General features: G+C 37.3%; 4 protein-coding genes across 8 annotated transcripts in view; 1 reads left to right on the top strand and 3 right to left on the bottom strand.

Moving 5' to 3' along the window:
- Positions 1-755: 755 nt before the first annotated feature.
- On the top strand, positions 756-7,901 carry LManII (Lysosomal alpha-mannosidase II). 2 transcript variants are annotated; one of them, XM_036360080.2, is made up of 9 exons: positions 756-1,190; positions 3,500-3,870; positions 3,930-4,135; positions 4,246-4,382; positions 4,888-5,021; positions 5,160-5,839; positions 5,899-6,113; positions 6,174-7,028; positions 7,097-7,901. In XM_036360080.2, the coding sequence occupies exons 1-9, from the start codon at positions 1,038-1,040 to the stop codon at positions 7,691-7,693; spliced, it is 3,348 nt and encodes a 1,115-aa protein (XP_036215973.2). In that variant the 5' UTR covers positions 756-1,037; the 3' UTR covers positions 7,694-7,901. The 2 variants fall into 2 exon arrangements, with proteins under 2 accessions (XP_036215973.2, XP_036215972.2); XM_036360079.2 differs by lacking the exon at positions 4,888-5,021 and adding an exon at positions 4,472-4,605.
- On the bottom strand, positions 7,893-9,969 carry LOC106625916 (gustatory and odorant receptor 21a). The gene is made up of 4 exons (XM_036360082.2): positions 8,914-9,969; positions 8,638-8,783; positions 8,105-8,463; positions 7,893-8,033 (listed from the first exon to the last, which is right to left on the bottom strand). The coding sequence occupies exons 1-4, from the start codon at positions 9,678-9,680 to the stop codon at positions 7,923-7,925; spliced, it is 1,383 nt and encodes a 460-aa protein (XP_036215975.2). The 5' UTR covers positions 9,681-9,969; the 3' UTR covers positions 7,893-7,922.
- An 11-nt stretch (positions 9,970-9,980) lies between these two features.
- On the bottom strand, positions 9,981-12,646 carry ppk10 (pickpocket 10). The gene is made up of 9 exons (XM_036360083.2): positions 12,462-12,646; positions 12,168-12,389; positions 11,635-12,073; positions 11,401-11,519; positions 11,167-11,321; positions 11,030-11,092; positions 10,874-10,974; positions 10,194-10,308; positions 9,981-10,109 (listed from the first exon to the last, which is right to left on the bottom strand). Exons 1-9 carry the CDS (start codon positions 12,644-12,646, stop codon positions 9,994-9,996), a joined length of 1,515 nt encoding a protein of 504 aa, XP_036215976.2. The 3' UTR covers positions 9,981-9,993.
- Positions 12,647-14,168: 1,522 nt separating this feature from the next.
- Positions 14,169-17,966, bottom strand: part of loh (lonely heart) — a 78,946-nt gene continuing 75,148 nt past the window's right edge. For all 4 annotated transcript variants that reach the window (XM_070107241.1, XM_036360072.2, XM_036360073.2 and 1 more), the window contains 3 exons: positions 16,929-17,918; positions 16,719-16,869; positions 14,169-15,430 (listed from right to left, as the gene is read on the bottom strand). In XM_070107241.1, the coding sequence (XP_069963342.1) occupies positions 15,288-15,430; positions 16,719-16,869; positions 16,929-17,918 (1,284 nt within the window). In that variant the 3' untranslated portion in view covers positions 14,169-15,287. The remainder of the gene's footprint in view (positions 15,431-16,718; positions 16,870-16,928; positions 17,919-17,966) is intronic.

Raw genomic sequence — 17,966 nt, 5'->3', positions numbered from 1 at the left:
AAAAGCTCATCGATTTACTGTCAGGAGTGGCTTAGTTGGATTGACAGAAAATACTACTATCTATTATATCAATGATTCCCTCACAGCCAAACTATTAATTTGTACCTGTACTGTCAATAATTGTACCGTCTGAAATAAGTGGGATGTTTTTTGCTTCCACCCTATAGTTTGGAGCTGGCATCAAGTCAATACCGGTTCCTGTCAATAACGAAGGATTTTGCTGGTAAAAAATTCGCCTTAGAAGAAACTGTTAAAATGGACTGTCCCAAATTTTTGTTAATAAGACGCTTTTACCCTCAAATTGTCAACAAGTTGAACAAATTCGTGTATATTTGACTCATATTAACAAATTCTATTAATGATACATTTAACATAGACATTATATATACTTGATAGGGTCTCCGATGTTATCTTCCGGCTGTGCCAGACTTTCTGGCGAACATAATCCACACCCTTCAGGATATAAAAAAGGTAAGTTGAAAACAGTTCAAGTAGCAAGAATACCTTGCAATAACTGAGGAGTGAACTAAACCAGTAAAACTTTCAATTAGAGAGCTTTAAACACTCCTTTTTCAAGTACAAATCACTACATATTCATCCATCACTAAAATCTCAGTTTGAAATGAGTACTTACATATATGACCAACTCAGTTTCCTATATTCTAACTCAATCACTCAAATCGTCTTTGAGCGGTTCTCCAAGTCCAGCTCAGGCTACCGGCTATTTATGCAAATGAAAACGCGTTTAGCGGCTTAGTGTGCGACCGCGATTTCTCGAGTGCGCTTAAGAACGGTTTGTAGATTCGATAGTAGAAATCAAATTAATTCAGGCACAACAAGTGCGCACAAACAATAACAAAAAAAAACATAATAATAATCAATTTTATCAGCGGCTTAAGTGAACTTTCATTGTTCAACTTTTCGTTTTATTTTGTGAGATTTCCAGTTCTTTTTTATTGACAGTGTGTTGTGTGCGTGTGTGTCCGCGTTTTAGAAGACATAAATTCTATGTGCTTGCCATTAGGTTGGTGAACAAAATGCATTCAACTGCAAGTAGCTGCCCATTCGGCAATACCCTGAACTTGTTTATGATTTTCTTTTTATGTGCGCTGCATAACAACTTAGGCGAAGCGCGTCCGCAAAGTGCAGAACAGGAAAAAATAGCGGTCGTAAAGAAATGCGGTTATGAGGTGAGTGATAAGAAAGTGCGATGAATACATATAATATGTTGATTTATATGCATATTTGCTTTATATTGACTTGACATGTAATCACAGATACTATAAATAATATACTACAAGCTTGTTTAAAATAATATACAAAATCATTTAAGTTTATCTATTGACAAGATCTTTTACTTCGAAACATGGAATTCCATTACAAATAAATATAAAGTATTTAAAAAATGTATTTACTTTTAATTTTTTCTTTGTTTGCTTACATCGACACCCACTTATTTACAACGTCTAAATATTTACCTACACGAACAAGAACAACTACGAAAAAAAATGTATAGATAAACATAAAAATAGGACTAGATGCCAACTTGCATAGAGTATACATCCAATGACCTCGAAAAAGGGTGTTTATATATGAAGTATAAGACACAAAATACTCTCTGTACACACGGCAAGAAAACCAGAAACACTTAGCCTAAAACACGTTCTGATAAGAAAGGTTTTTAAAGAAAAAATCCTGTCCAAAACAGAGTTACGAAGATTTCATTAATGAAAGGTCTCATTTACGAATAACCCCCACAAAATGCTCAAACATCCAAAAATACATAATATGTACTTTCTATTTGTCTATTTTCCAACCCTTTGGAAGTATTACACTCACCACTCACACTTCAATATCATTTCGCAATAATTGAATACACTTGAATATTTTTCGCAGTAATCGAGTAAACTGAATTTTAATATATCTAACACCCACTTGATACAATGTCACTTGCGACGCAGCGCATTAAAAAAAAGAAAAATGGATTGATTGTCCGGTTCAGGTTCGACACTTCTACGGGAATCAGCACGGTGACGAGATGTCCACTTCGAATTTTGATACGCAAAAGAGGCCAGCCGCTACCCGTGTTTTGGTTTTGTTGATGGTTGGTGGGGTGATCGCCGGTGTGTTGGATATCCTGGGTGGTAGTGTGAGGTGTATGGTGAATGTTGCGAGAGGTGATGTGGTGAATGTTGCTGATGTGTGATGTAGATTGTGTTAGTTGATGTGTAGATTGTGTTAGGAGTGTTGGCGTGTATGTTTTCGGGACGACGTAGGCTCATTTAGCCACTATTCTTCTTCTGGGCGTATGTCAGCTTGTCTTATAACATTCTTCGAAAGTTTTGCATAAGTCTTATACGATAGGTTTTTAAATTTTTCATTTTCACTTTAGCGAAGGTTATGAACATGAACAGTGTCAAAATGACTGTAAAGTTCATTGGAACTTTTTCATTTTAATTTTACTTGATTCTGTGCATAATGATTACATATGCAAATTAATTTCCCGGAATTATCATATAAGGTCAATTGAGGTTCGAACAAATGGTACTTTTCTACATGCACATAACTTCCATGTCTACTATTCTACCTATGTAAAGGTTCGTAAAAAAACCCATTATTTTTGTCTTAAATAAAGGTTTTATTTAGCATAGTTGGAAAGATCAGATTAAGGTGAATTATGCACTGTTTTGTTCGCTGACTTGTTGGCATTTTGAAGTAAATTAATACTCCCACTCTCAAAGAACCCCTCGTCTCTTGGCAAAACGACAAAACACTGGTACAGTCGATTTTCACAAGCTTTTCTTAAGGCTAATTTTTCACTAGCAAACTCATTTACCATAGACGGAAAAAGGTAGTAATCACTCGATTCTAGGTGCGAAGTATACAGTGGAAGTATAAGCTCACATAACCTCAGACGAGTCACAATGGATGTGTGTGGCCTGACGTTGTGCGGATAGCACACAATTCCTCTCCCATTGGCCAAAGCTAGCCGCTTCTGAGCGATTGACACCTTCAAACGATCCGATTGTTTACAGTACAGATCCGAATGAAAGTTCGGACTTAGAATTTTTAGTACGAAATCTTACTTTTCTAAAGACAAATAGCGTAACCAGATCGCTCTTATATAACGGGAGATACAGATTAGTAAAGTTATTTATTAGAAAATTAATGAATTTTTTTACTGACTTTATGCTTAGTTAATACAGTCTTTGTACTGATCATCACATATGTATCAAACAAATTTATAGCGGGACCAATAATAATATAATATATAAAGAAAATAAACGTCAAAGAGATTATTGACCACATAAGCTTATTGAAATTCATAAACACAAACCACATTCCAAGTCCGATCTGAAAGTGTGAAGCTTCCGAAATTAATTTAAGAGTAATAATAAAATAATTAGATAGATATTTAAATCAATACTCAATTAATATTTTCATATATAAGTAATTCCAATTCTATCAATAAACTTTCTTTCAAAATTCAACGACTCAGAGCTGCCCCAAAACCAAACCCAATATGTTGAATGTTCATCTTGTGCCACATACCCACGATGATGTGGGCTGGCTTAAGACTGTCGATCAATATTATTATGGCAGTAAAACACTTATACAAAAAGCCGGCGTGCAATATATTTTGGACTCGGTAGTGCAGGAACTGCTACGGGATCCCGAAAAGCGTTTCATCTATGTTGAATCGGCATTCTTCTTCAAATGGTGGCGCGAACAGGAACCCGAACTGCAGGAGCAAGTGAAAATGCTGGTGAATGAGGGTCGCCTAGAGTTTATCGGTGGCGCCTGGAGTATGAATGATGAGGCGACAGCGCATTATCAGAGTATTGTCGATCAATTTACCTGGGGTTTGCGGTAAGCGTGCCTTGAAAATGTTAACAATTAAATATTCAATTCCAATTTTGTTATTTTAGGCGTCTTAATGACACCTTAGGTGAGTGTGCGCGTCCACGCATCGGCTGGCAGATCGATCCGTTTGGGCATTCACGTGAAATGGCTTCAATGTTTGCACAAATGGGTTTCGATGGTCTCTTCTTCGGACGTCTCGATTATCAGGACAAGATGGAGCGTTTGACAACTAAAACAGCGGAGATGATATGGCGCGCTTCGGCTAACTTGGGTGGGTGTCTTGTGCTCTCAATATAATTTTTTTCTCAAAACAAAATTATTCTTCGAAAAGTAAAAGCACAAGTTACTAATTATCGTTGATAATGTTTAATATATTTTTAGACGATTCCTCTAATCTGTTCACTGGTGCCTTATATAACCAATATCAACCACCACCCGGCTTTTGTTTCGACATCCTCTGCGCTGATGAGCCGATAATCGACGCCAAGCACAGTCCAGATAATAATGTTAAGCGCCGCGTAAGTTAATCGTTATTTTAATTTGTAATCACAAGTACTTCAAAGCTATGCAATTAAGCATGTAATCTAAATTCGGATACGTACTTTAGGTGAATGATATTTTGAAATTCATTGATGAACAAGCACAATTCTATCGCACTAACAACATAATCATAACGATGGGAGGCGATTTTACTTATCAAGATGCTAATGTCTATTTCAAAAATTTGGATAAACTGATAAGGTTTGGGAAATATTAAGAAATATTATATATACGAAATAACAAAGGCTAAAAGTTGATGACAAGGCTGCTTGACAAAATTTGGTTTAAATCTTTCCGTAACAGTAACTAATTCGTGTCATTACAACCACTTTGGAAACTGCAGAAATTTCTCAGTCTCTTCTCAGTCTCACATAGCATACAGTAGTATCCTCAATTTCGCGTGCTAACTTTTCGATTAATATACCCATGCTCTTGGAGGCCATCTTAAGCTTTGAGTTTCTCTCATTATATCATATATTTTAGGTCGATGAATTCATCGCAATTTCACGCAATATGTCCAAGGGCTATCGCACCGATAATATACTCGTTACAATGGGTGAAGATTTTCACTATCAAGATGCGAATGTCTGGTTCAAGAACCTCGATAAGTTGATCAAGTGAGTAGAAACCAGCTTAAGGCGAAATTTTCAGCAACCTTCATCAACTTTGGCAACATTTATCAAACTTTAAAAAGTATTCATTCTTACAAAATAGCTGAAGAAACTGTCTCACATACTCCTTCTATCTCTGCACAGATACACAAATGAACGGCAAGTAAATGGTTCCAATGTAAATCTTCTCTATTCAACACCCTCCTGTTATCTGAAGTCTCTGCACGATGCCGGTATAAGCTGGCCAACAAAAGATGATGATTTCTTCCCATACGCCTCAGATCCTCACGCCTATTGGACGGGTTACTTCACCTCTCGTCCCACCCTAAAACGTTACGAACGCGTTGGCAATCACTTTCTTCAAGTTTGTAAGCAGCTTACCGCCATGGCGCCAAATACCGCTGGCCAATTCAATCCACATCTCTCATTCATGCGTGAAGCAATGGGTGTCATGCAGCACCACGATGCAGTTACCGGCACCGAAAAGCAAGCTGTTGCTGCCGACTATGCGCGACATCTGGAAGTAGCAATACGCGCTTGCGCAACTAACACAAAGGAAGTCTTAAATCAGCTGACTGTGGACACAGCGTTTTCCGAAAGTGCTACAGAGTCTGGAACACGACAACGCCGATGGGCTACTGGTCCGAAAAAGGAATATACGTTCACATTTGAAACGTGCACACTACTCAACATCAGCTCGTGTGCAGTACCCGAGCAGGCTGACAAATTTGTTTTGACTCTGTACAATCCATTGGCTCAAACGGTTTCTGATTTCGTGCGTATACCGGTACCGGACGTGAATTATGAGGTTAAAGATTTCGATGGTAAATATAAATTAATACAACTAGCGTACCTTAAAGGCGTTTTTACATTTATTTCTCAGATGTGACAATGGAGACGCAGTTTTTGCCCATCCCTGCACCAGTTCAAGATCTCAATTTCCGAAAATCTGGCGCATTTTATGAACTTGTTTTTCTTGCAAGCTCACTGCCACCACTAGGATATAAATCTTATTATATAACAAAAACAAATGGTAATCGTATGAAACCTGTGCCAGATCCTGTAAACAAATCGAGCTTCACAAGCATAGGAAATGAGGTAAGCTAGAGCTATAATATATTTGTGTAGAAGACTCACCGTCTTCAATACTCATTTTAGTATATCCGACTCAACTTCGACACAAACGGATTTCTAGTAACTGTCACAGCTGACAGCATGACACGCATAGTCAATCAAGAATTTGTGTATTACGAAGCCGCCATAGGCAACAATCGCGAATTCCGTAATCGCTCTTCGGGCGCATATATTTTCCGTCCCGCCCACGATCAAGTCCGTTCGATTTCACTACAACCGAAACTCAAAATCTACCGTGGTAATCTAGTGGAGGAGGTGCATCAGTCATTCAATGAGTGGGTAAGTCAAGTGGTACGTGTCTATCGACAACAGCACCATGCCGAATTTGAATGGCTCGTTGGGCCAATTCCAGTGGACGATGGAAAAGGCAAAGAGATTGTTAGTCGCTTCAATTCGGATATAGACTCAGCTGGTATCTTCTACACTGATTCTAACGGTCGTGAAATGCTTAAGCGTAAGCGAGATCATCGTGATACCTGGAAGGTGAAATTATTAGAGCACACCGCTGGCAACTACTATCCCATCACCACGAAGATTGCTTTGGAGGATGATAATGCACGCATGGCCATACTAACGGATCGCGCACAAGGTGGCAGCTCTATGGGTGCTGGCTCTTTGGAATTGATGGTTCATCGACGTTTATTGCATGACGATGCCTTTGGTGTTGACGAGGCCTTGAATGAAACCGCATACGGAGAGGGTTTAATAGCGCGCGGAATACACTATTTAATTGTGGGTTCATCAAAGAAACAGCAAAGTCCAACAACACAGGCAATTGAACGTTTCACGCAGTTGCGCAAATTATTACCTGCCTGGAGTTTCTTTAGTGATGCTGAGAAAATAGATTATGCTGATTGGCGTGAGAATTTCACTAACATTGTGAGTTGATCTAACTTAACCTTCTGTTTAGTAAATAAACATATTAAAATAAAATATTAAAATTACAGTTCACCGGCATAGAATTGGAGCTACCAAAAAATATCCACCTTATGAGCTTCGAACCGTGGCACGAGAACGAAGTGCTCGTACGCTTCGAACACATACTTGAAAAAGATGAAGATCCTGAATATTCAAAGGCCGTACAGTTTAATGTACAAAGCGTATTGTCGAGTTTAAAAATCGCTGATATTCGTGAAACTACGCTTGCAGCAAATGCTTGGCTGGGCGATAACCAACGCATGGAATTCGTACCAGATGAGCCGGAGATAGGCTACAATTCTTATGGTATTTACCAAAGGTCACTTCAGCAACAACTTTTGTTGAGAGCCGACAGACCACTACTGGATGCTAAATACTACGACCCAGCGAAAAATTATAAACGAGAAGATGATGATGAACAGCTGGCAATGCAAACGAACCGTCTAAAACGTGATACCGAGGAGTCACAGGAACTGAATCACGAGCGTGCAGAAAAGCTGCGTAAGCTGAAGGTGCAAAGGCAGACTTTAACGAAGGAGTATACGGACGGCGACGATCGTTTCGTCATGGAACTAAGTCCAATGCAAATGCGCACATACATACTCACCTTGCAGAAAGACAACTGAAGCAAAATAAACAACGCACATGAATATAGTGATTTTTGCAGTAAATATTTTGATTATATGCTTATGTAGTTCTACATAAAAGACCCAAATCCAAGAAATTTGATATAAAGTAGAGATTTTTTGTTGCAGTATGATATAATAGAGGTGAGATTGAGGCAGTTGCAGGTACTCCAAATAAATAGATATATAATATATATGCAAAAGCTGAGATCGCATTTTCATTTAAAATTTATACGCCATAATCCATGTTAGACTGAGATTGATTTTCACGTAAACCCCTCTGTTCGGTTATCTTGAATTGCAGCAGTACAACCAAATAGGTGGCCATAAAGGTAAGGTTCTAAAATGAAAAAAAAAGCTAATCACATATAGAAATGTTTCACATCGAAACATCATTGACTCTCCACTCACCGATGAAAACAGCTCCCGATTAATATTTGCATAATCATCCAAGTTCATTATTGGCGGTGTCTTTGATATCGCAAGCAGAAACATTTGCACCTCTCGCTGCGAGGCCGTATCCAAAGCAATTAAATTGACATTGAGTAATTTCGTTTGGAAATCCAAGCCCACTTTGCGTGACGCTTGATGTGCCTCATTGCATATTATATACAACAGGCTCATGCAATAGAACATAATTACGAATAGTCCGATCTCCTTGTATGTTGCACCATGATCCATGATCTCACTTATAGAACCATAAGCAGCCGTGAGTGTTGTGAAAAAAACGACAAGGCAATACATACCGTACATGTTGGAGTATGCTTTACCTGGAGGCAGCAGAGCGGAAAAAAAAACTTTTGTGAATTAATTGAATACTAACCTAGCAAATATGAGCATAAAACTTCGAGAGTGACACGTCGCCTTGGGTTTCAAATTTTATTCCTAGCTCGTTGCTTTTGTAGATTTTCTCAATTAAAGAGAGATTATCATCATCGACTTACCCAATTGTTGCATCATGAGACTGAGATCCACCCATAGGTATCTAAACTCCGTCAATTTTTCTGCCGGCTTGTTGCTTTTGAGAGTTATTGCCAAATGTTTTGCAAGGTCTTCGCTAACCGTGCCAAATGCGTTGCAATTTATGTACCTAAACAAAAAAATATTTAAATTGATATTATAGATTAGAATGCATACAAAATCCGAATCCAAAATTATATTATTCTTTTTGACCAAATTTTCACATTAAACCTCGAAAATTTCGTTTATCTAAGACATACCACAAGCTGCAGAAGCAGTTCAGCATCGCTATGATGGGATAGTACGCGAAGGTGTACCAAAACTCAAAGTCTGGTTGCAAAAAGTACTGCGAGACGTTGACGGCAACGCTCAGAGCCCACGAAAATATGCATAGACCCCAGGTGAGGCGATATAGATTGGGAAAAACGATGGGCGAACCAGTGACGCGCCAAAATTTATACTGATAATTCGTCCACATATTCTTAAAGATAGCCACTTCAGGCCCGTGACGCCAACTCGCTACCGGCAGCAGAAAATGCGTGAACAATAAACTGATGAAGATAATATTATAGATCGCCACGTCGAAATGCTTGTCCGGCTGCTCAATAAAGTTCCTGACCCGTGCACGCAACACCATCGCCACAATAAATGTTTCGAGTGAGAAAATACATATGGCGTATAGCATTTGACGCGATGTCCACGAGAAGCCTGTGCGAGGCAAATTGTTGTCGGGTGGATTGCGATGAATGGGCATTATGCCCATAATTTGGAAGAGCACGAGTAAGCTCTTCGTCGTCTTGTAGAATGAATCGTGCTCATCCAGTAGACGTGCGTCGTCCAGCGTCGATTGTTTGCGGATGTAGTATTCGGTGGATTTCCCGCCCTCTTGTGCGCGCTTTTGCATTTGTATACGCTGGCGTTGCTCATCTTCGAGAAACTCCCGTTGGCCGGGATTGAAGAGCGGCACAATGCGCGGTGGTTTATCCAAAATCGTTGAACCGTCGTGATTCTTCACCCAGAAACTCATTGCGACTAATTTCAGGTTTTTGAAATTTTGTTTAGCAATATACAAAGTAAGCTAGAAGATATTGATTTGCGCATTTATTATGCGGTGATGAGTTCAGCGGTGGGCGAAGCCGTGTAAATAAATATGGTGTGTGCACGCATTCGAGTCTTTTTGTAGGTGCCAATAATAGTGTTTAGCAAATAGTAGTAATTCGTAGTATATTGTGTTGATATTCGGTAAAATGTTTTTATATTCCAAAAATTTATGTATATAAGTATATAATCGGCTTATAACAACCGGAAATGGCTGTTCATTTTCAAATTTCGCCTCGCTATTAATATCTGTAACCTCTCAGATACCATAATAAGCGCAGTGAAAAATAGTAGAAGAATTCAATGGCACCCAAAACGCTGAAACCAAGGAACAATCCAGCAGCGCCACCAACGGCAACTGTAATGAATTAATTATTAACACTAACTAGTTTCCTTTTAATGCGCATAATTACGAACTGTCGGCTTTACTTCCATTACTCACCCAACAAATCGGTAAAAGTAAAAATCACTTGTCGCTTCAGCAACTCCAATGGCCAAGTGGTTACCTCAAGGCCGACAGTAAAACCAGTCTGAAAGATATTGAGATTTGCTAAAACCTATAATTCAAATGAGAAATAATGATTAACGTTTCGAACTATTCTGTTGTATTAAAATAGTACGTGTATATGCTAGTAGAAGTAACGGGAGAGAAGTAGTGAAGTCCACTAATAGCGTGACTACCACGTGATATTACAATTATGTTATATATAATATAAAGGGTTTCAAACTATAATTGTACAAAGTAACGAGACTTTCAAAAGTATAAGAATTTCAAAAAATAATAACAAGATGTGTTGCAAGCCCAATAAAACCGATTAAAAACCGAGACGCATGATATATGGAACCATACCAAGAGAACTTTGTTTAACTCATTCTCTCATCCACACATTTCTAATAAAATACATGTTATATAGACAGAGCACTTTAATGAATGTTCTTGTATGTTCTCTGATGTAGATGCCTTAACTGCGCTCTGAAACTCTGCATGTCTATCGTTTGCTCTCTCTACTGGCGTGTAATGAAATCAATAATGCTTAGAAACTCACTTGTAATTGTTTTACGAGCTTCGTTAACCTTCCTTACTTGTTCAAATTACCGTTATAAACCGAAATGAACTCTTACCTCCGCACTTTTCACAACCACAATGCTGTTGAAGCAGGAATCCACACAATGGCAATGTACAGTTTTCCGAGCTCTTGAACTATGCAAACGGCGAAAGGATTCTGAAAGTAAAAATAATGCGCATAATTTTTTCTACTCTATCAATACGTCCAGTACCTGCATTTTTAGCCACACAGGACTTAAGCGTAGTGTAAGAGCAAATCGGCTTCGGATTTTTAACTTTAAAATGTAAAATATTTCGAATATATAAACATTATTTGAAGTTGTTATATATCTACAGGTTTTTAACTCACTTCTGTTCGGATAGAAATGTGGTATGCATTTACATTTTTTATAGACCAAATTAAGGCGACATTCTTGCATGCAAAAGCTTTTAGTATAAATTTCAAAATGCTTCAAATTCGACTCATGCGGAAAGCGGCAATTGCGTTGAGCCACTGTGGTAGATCTTCACACATTAAAAAATAGTTTACAAAAAATAATTACAGTATAAATATTAAATCTTATCAATAATAGCAGAACTAAACTTTTCAAAACCATCTTCGGCAACAATTTCTCGCGTCTCAGCTTTGTAGTACACCGCCTCGTTGGTATAGAAAAACTTCTGCTCAATTTTTAAGGCATCATGAGAAGAGTGTATGAAAACCTGCAGAGAAATGCAAATTTAGTATATAGGTAATGAAAAATGTAAAAAAAAAAAAATCATTATACGTGACCTTCATCGTTTACAAACTTGATTTTAGCAAACCTGCCACACTCACCCCAATACTTCCGAACGCCTTCGGTACCGATAAAATCAACAATGCGCTATCGAAGTAGCTACCTAACAACATTTTAACATTTTCCTTGTCAATCTTCGGATATTTTCCAAACAAAAAATAGCGTGCTGTGTACTCAGCGTGTAAGTAGCTGTTACTCAAGTAGCAAATACCAAATTCGGTGAGCACCTGACGCACAAAAAAATTCTGAAAGCCATCATTCAGCTTGATGTGTTCCCTTCCTTCCTCCTTCTGCGTGAAGTCGAAGGTTAAGTTATATATCAGTGACATATACTGCGCAGGTCGCAAACGCAAGCGATCCAAGGTGCTATCGATGCTCGGACGTACAGTTATATTGGCGAAGTTAAAATATGTTGAGTTGGCCAAAGTCTCAAGGAAGATATACAGATCCTCTTTCGGCTGACCCGTGATTTTCTTTTTGCTTAAATCAACGATCAAAAATATGAAAAACGATCATTTTTTTGCATTATATATAAAATATTATATGTTAACGGTATATTTGAATTTAGACGTACTGACAATATTTATCGAAGAGCTCTTGACTTAGACGGCGCATAGGGCACACAGTGAAACTGGGTATTGGTGTGCGCCAGAAGTAGAAATCACGTTGTAGACCCATAACGGTGCTTTTGGACTTATATTTATCCACCGCCTGCAGACCCGTAAAGGTGCACATGCCCACAGATACTAATAAGAGTAACAGCCAAAACACACTTTCGTGGGTTTTAACGAAGAAACATATAGGTATACATATGTTATTTTAGGATTTTTTTAACTTCAACTAGTTAAGCTCTAAAGTTCACACTTACTGTTCAATCAAAATCAGCTGCTCTTTAACCAAATATGCAAATCCATGTATGCAACTTTCGGTGAAATAATTTTTGATATACAATCCAATGCCCTTCAGCCAGCGAAAATTTCCACAAATCGCCTGCCATTTTGTGTTCGATTGCGGCTTTTGATTAGTCGGCTGCACTTGTACTTGTATATACATTCCGAAAAGTTATTGACAGACTGTACGCTAGCTGTGTCAGCAAATGCACTGTTATACAATTATTGTGCTTCTAGACTTCTGGTGCCACAATAAAATACTAAATGATGCACTAAAATGTATCGTGTTTAATTAAATATTCAAAGCTACAAGTGAAATCCATTTACTTTTTTACAGTGTAAGCAATTTTACTAGATTGTTGATGGGGAAGTCATATTTATGTCTGCATAATTGCCAGAAAACTAATACAACCATTAGAGAATAACCACTTCATTATCTGGGTCAACATGGGATCCTACAAGACCACATTAGCGCCAATCTATGCTGTTTAAGGGATGCATCATAGTTTGACCGTCTAATAAGGCTATTTTTAAGATTTAAAACAAAAACTATCTAATCAATTGTTTTGAAATTTTAAGAGTATATATATACATATTATATATATATATATACATATTTTAAAAATATACAGCTAAATTTAAAAAAATTAAAAATTTTGCGAATTACGCGCAATTTTCGACGCCGCTAAAAACAATGTTCTCCACTGCCGCAGTGATTTCGGCTTTCATTGAAATCTAAAAAATTTCTTTTATTACTATATATAAATTATTATATTTCTTTCTTTCTATGTTTTGAGAAATACTTGTTGAAAGATTTACTGAAGGAGTACTGAAGACTGTAATTCAAAAACTAACGGGTGGTTCTTTTTTAGACGTGTGGTTTTCAATGAGTCAAAACTTTTTTCGGAACTAATCTTTTTGACAGCTGTTACTTGAGTTATACTTAGGCTTGCCATTTTATAATGAACAGACTTACTCCGCAACAACGTTTGGATCATGCAGATTTTTATCAAAATATGGTTTGATTTGCGCAAGGCATCGCACGCGGCGTCCAATATTTGGCTGACATAATCGCTCAGCAGAGTCGGTAATTCGTGCAACTATGGATTGATTTCACACCACGTTTACTCGAGTGGATAATGCGCATAATACAGTGCGCACCAAATCCGCTATTGATGCTGTGGAGCAGACTATCGAAGAAGACCCGCATGAGTCCATCCGCCATCGCACGCAACTATTGGAGCTGTGCCAATGCACTTTGTGGAAGATTTTGCGGAAGGATCTTGGTTTGCGAGCTTACAAAATGCAACTCGTGCAAGAATTTAAACCGAACGACCAACAAGCGTGTCACACGTTCGTTGAATGGGCCCAAAACAAGATCGCCACCGACCTCGACTTCCGGAAGAAATTTTTCTTCAGCGACCAATCTCACTTTTGGTTGAATGGGTGCGTTAATAAAACGCAACTACCAATGCAAACATAATATCTTTGAATAACTCATTCCTTCGTGAATATTATCAGAATATTGGAGTATGTTTCATAAACGAAGTAGCAACACGAAAACCCTAACGCAACCAACTTACTATTTTAGTAGAACGCATCACTTGCGCGGAAATTTCAATCGCAATAAAAACTTTTTCAGCGAACTAATCAAGGCAAAATTGATAAATACAATTAAAATGCGATTGTTTAGTTTTTCTTACAAAAGAGTGAAATTTATTAATTAGTAAAATATAATTTTTTTTTGCACTTCGTTTTTTATGTACTTTTGTTTGTTTGTCAGTTTTATGCTAAATGGTCGCTTAAACTTAAAAGGTGATAGAAAATAAAAATAATTTGAGTAAATATGTACTCGTATATATAAATTAGTTATAATATATTACGGAATTAACTTGCTTATGTAAAATATTAGACGGAACATAAAACTATTAGAACACATTAGTTAAATTATTGCATTTAATGTTTTCTAAAAGAAATAACACGGTTTTTAGAAATTCGAACATTTTACCGTGTAAAGCCTAGTTGAGAAGTGTTTTCAATTGTTATATGATCGAACTTAAAAGTTATTTTTAAATTATGTTGTCCGATTATTAACAGTTCAGTAATGTAATTTCGTTTAAAAAATGAGAAATACTCTCACTCGTTTCAAATAATTAAAGAAATCTTTCGAAATAATAAAAATGTTTAAAGTAAAAGTCAGTAAAGTGATTTAAATTAGACAAATATCGGGAACTGTCTGTTTCCAAAAAAGAAATACTTTGTCGCAAGGGTATTAAGCTAAATTAAGCACTTGAATGCAAAATCGGCTGCTCAATATTGCAAGTACAGCTGTATATGTACGCATGTATATGGAATGTGCCTTACAAATAAATACATATACGATATTAATAAAAATCAAAGGTAAAATACAAAATAATTTCTTGCTCATTTCTGAATTACACTCATGCGCATTAATTTACAGAACTCAGAGAACAAATACCAACTAAATAATTATTTCTAACTTCATTATTATAAATACTTAGAAAATACCTACGTGTAAAGCTTAATTTCACACAAAAGCTTTTAGATAAATATTTTTTTTTAAGAATTTGCATTAATTGAACAAATCGAATCGATTACTTTGTAGCTTTTTCGTAGGTAAAACAGAGTACAAATCGTTTTTTTCGCTATGCAAATAAGAATAATACGCTTAATTTTTCAAATACATATAAAACAGAAAACGAAATAAAAACTAAAAATTATGCTAATTAAATATTGTAGCATATTTTATTACTAAGTACCCCTCCACGCAGTTTTGTGTGTAATTAGGCGGCACCACAGGAGTAACAGCAATTTTGCTTGTAGTAATCATAATTGCAGAGCTTCGCCTTGACAGCCCACTGACAGTTGTTGAACTCGTCCACACAGGAGATTGCAACATCATTTTGCAGTAACTCTAAATGCGGTTCTGAAAGAATAAGTGAGAGATTTATTATTCATATAGAAATTTATATACATATACCCAATTTATTCATAAATTAAAACAAAAAATATTAAATTTATTTCAAAGCATTTTTTATATAAAATATTTTGCATTCATAACATAGATAATGTAATGTATACAAGAGGACTCTTTTGTCGCTCATTATAGGCAAATTCTCTTTCCGTGACGCTCATTGCATTCACACGAATGACATGAGTTCGTCAACTTGATTCAAACAATTTTCTGCACTTTCCTTCATATCACATTCGCACATTCTTCTACGTTTCACGCACGTGGTGAACAAACATTTGTGATTACCTAATTTTTAGACTTATTAACTTATTATTAACCCCGTTTTAAAGCATTATAATTATATTATGGATATTAAATATACGGTTATTATATACAAAAATTATAATAAAAATCAAATTCTGAACATGATGTAACTATTCCTTTGAAGCAGAGCGCTATTGCAACCATGGAAAGAATTTCAAATGAAAAGAAATGCCAAATTGCGTAGCAGCGAAATATTACAAACAGGAACACAAAGCGTGTCAGCCCAGCACGATCGGAACAGTTCCTTCGTCTTTTCTCGTCGTCTCTTCGCCTACAAAAAACCGGTTTGTGCGGCAAAAGAGTACTCGTGTGAACACAGTCTTATAAGATATCAAGCTTAAAACAAGAGAATGGAGGACTACGTCTTCATTAATTAAATTTGATATTTAAAATGCACCGACAGCATTAAATATCAAGAAATATAGGAGGATTTGTATTGTTGAAACAAATTGTTTGGGTGCACGCGCCAGTGTTGGCACTTTGAATTAATTCGTAAAAGAAAGTAAGCTGTAGTAGGTTTAAAAAGTGATGACCTCTTTCTGATTCGCCAAGCGTTGGAGGGTAGTGAATCGAACGAACTATACCAGTTGTTCAAGCAAAAAGGTAACACCCTGTGCTATCATGTCCTCCTGTCAATTGTATTGTACTTTCTTTATATGGACAAATTCTTCTTTTCGCCAAAAGAAACATTTTAGCACTTCCTTAATTTCGAGGTTTATGTTTTCTATAAACGACTATACTTTATTTAAAGTCTCAAGTTTTAAAAACTAATAAAAAAAATTTAGCCAAAAACCAAATTATCCAAGTTGAGCTTATATCATTTTTGTATACTTTTTTAATAATATTAAAGCAAATACAAATTTAAAAAAATCTTAAAACTATAAATTTTTTCTCGATTTATTATAAGCAAATCTCCCACTCCTGTTATGTATCTTACCATCGCATCTTTGAGTGTTACAACTGCGATAGATCGGTTCACGCAGAGAATACCGACACTTCGCCGACTCACGCATTGCTGCCTCGCGTTCATCGTACTCTAAGCATTTGACCGAACGTCGTTGAGTGCCGCCATCACACGATTTCGAACACTAAATCGGAGAGAAAAAATAAAAGTTATGCTTTTCGCAAATATAATAGCTTTTCATACCTCTGTCCATTCAGAGTAATGCCAACGTGGTCCACAATATTCCACTTCTTCGTGCGAACAATTCTCCCCCAACTGTGGTTTTAATTCAGGCTTACAATCCGCATCCTTAACTATTTCATGATTGTGTATGCAGTAGACGGCTCGACTGCGTGTCAAATTGAAGCAGTTACCATTACATGGTGACCACGGACCTGTGAACCATTCACCTTTGTCGCAATCACGTTCTCGTTCACATGGACGAGTCATTTCTGGCGTAGTACGCGAGTCACAACGATCAGTATTCGGCTTTGTACGATCACAGAATATCGTGCGATATTCGACACCTGCACCACATTCAACCGAACAGAACTGATTCCAATCGGACATTAACCAAAAGCCAGATTTGTCGTTCTTATCGCGCCCACGATGATTAGTGCCGTTGGCCCCCGCATGTGCCGTACGATAGCGGGCAGCATGTGAACGCCGTCTATTCTTTGGACAGTCGCATGGTTTGCGCGGATTAGGCATCTCATCGATACACGCTGAGTTGTCAACGTGTATAACAATACCGGAAGCGAGTTCTTGCACACAGCTTATATCACGCTCACGATAACCTTCGCCCTGTTGACAATGGCATTCACTCCAGTCCTCTATGCGCCAATATGCGGGACAAGGCTGGGTATTACAGCGCAGAAGATTTTCATTAAGCATTGGTTTTTCAGAATGCATGCAACGGCGTTGCGAATAGTAGCGAACGGGATTCTCGCGAACACAACGCACAATTGGTGTTTGTATGCCGCCTCCGCAAGTTTTGGAACAGGCGCTGAAGCCAACAACTTTCCAATTGAAGCGACGTCTTCGACCCGACCGCGAATTACTTGCAAAACTTTCCTCTGGACCATTTTTCAAGAAGCCTTCACTTTCTACTGATAACTCATTCTCCTCGGAGTCTGATGTGATAGGCAGCAGATACTCATACTTGATACCCGGATTCGAAGATTTGCTATATATCTGTTGTATACAAAATAGTATTCACTAAGCATTGTGCTAATTATGAAA

This window comes from Bactrocera oleae, chromosome 3, assembly GCF_042242935.1.
Source record: "Bactrocera oleae isolate idBacOlea1 chromosome 3, idBacOlea1, whole genome shotgun sequence".
Classification (NCBI taxonomy): domain Eukaryota; kingdom Metazoa; phylum Arthropoda; class Insecta; order Diptera; family Tephritidae; genus Bactrocera; species Bactrocera oleae.
This window is presented reverse-complemented; position numbering and strand designations above follow the sequence as displayed.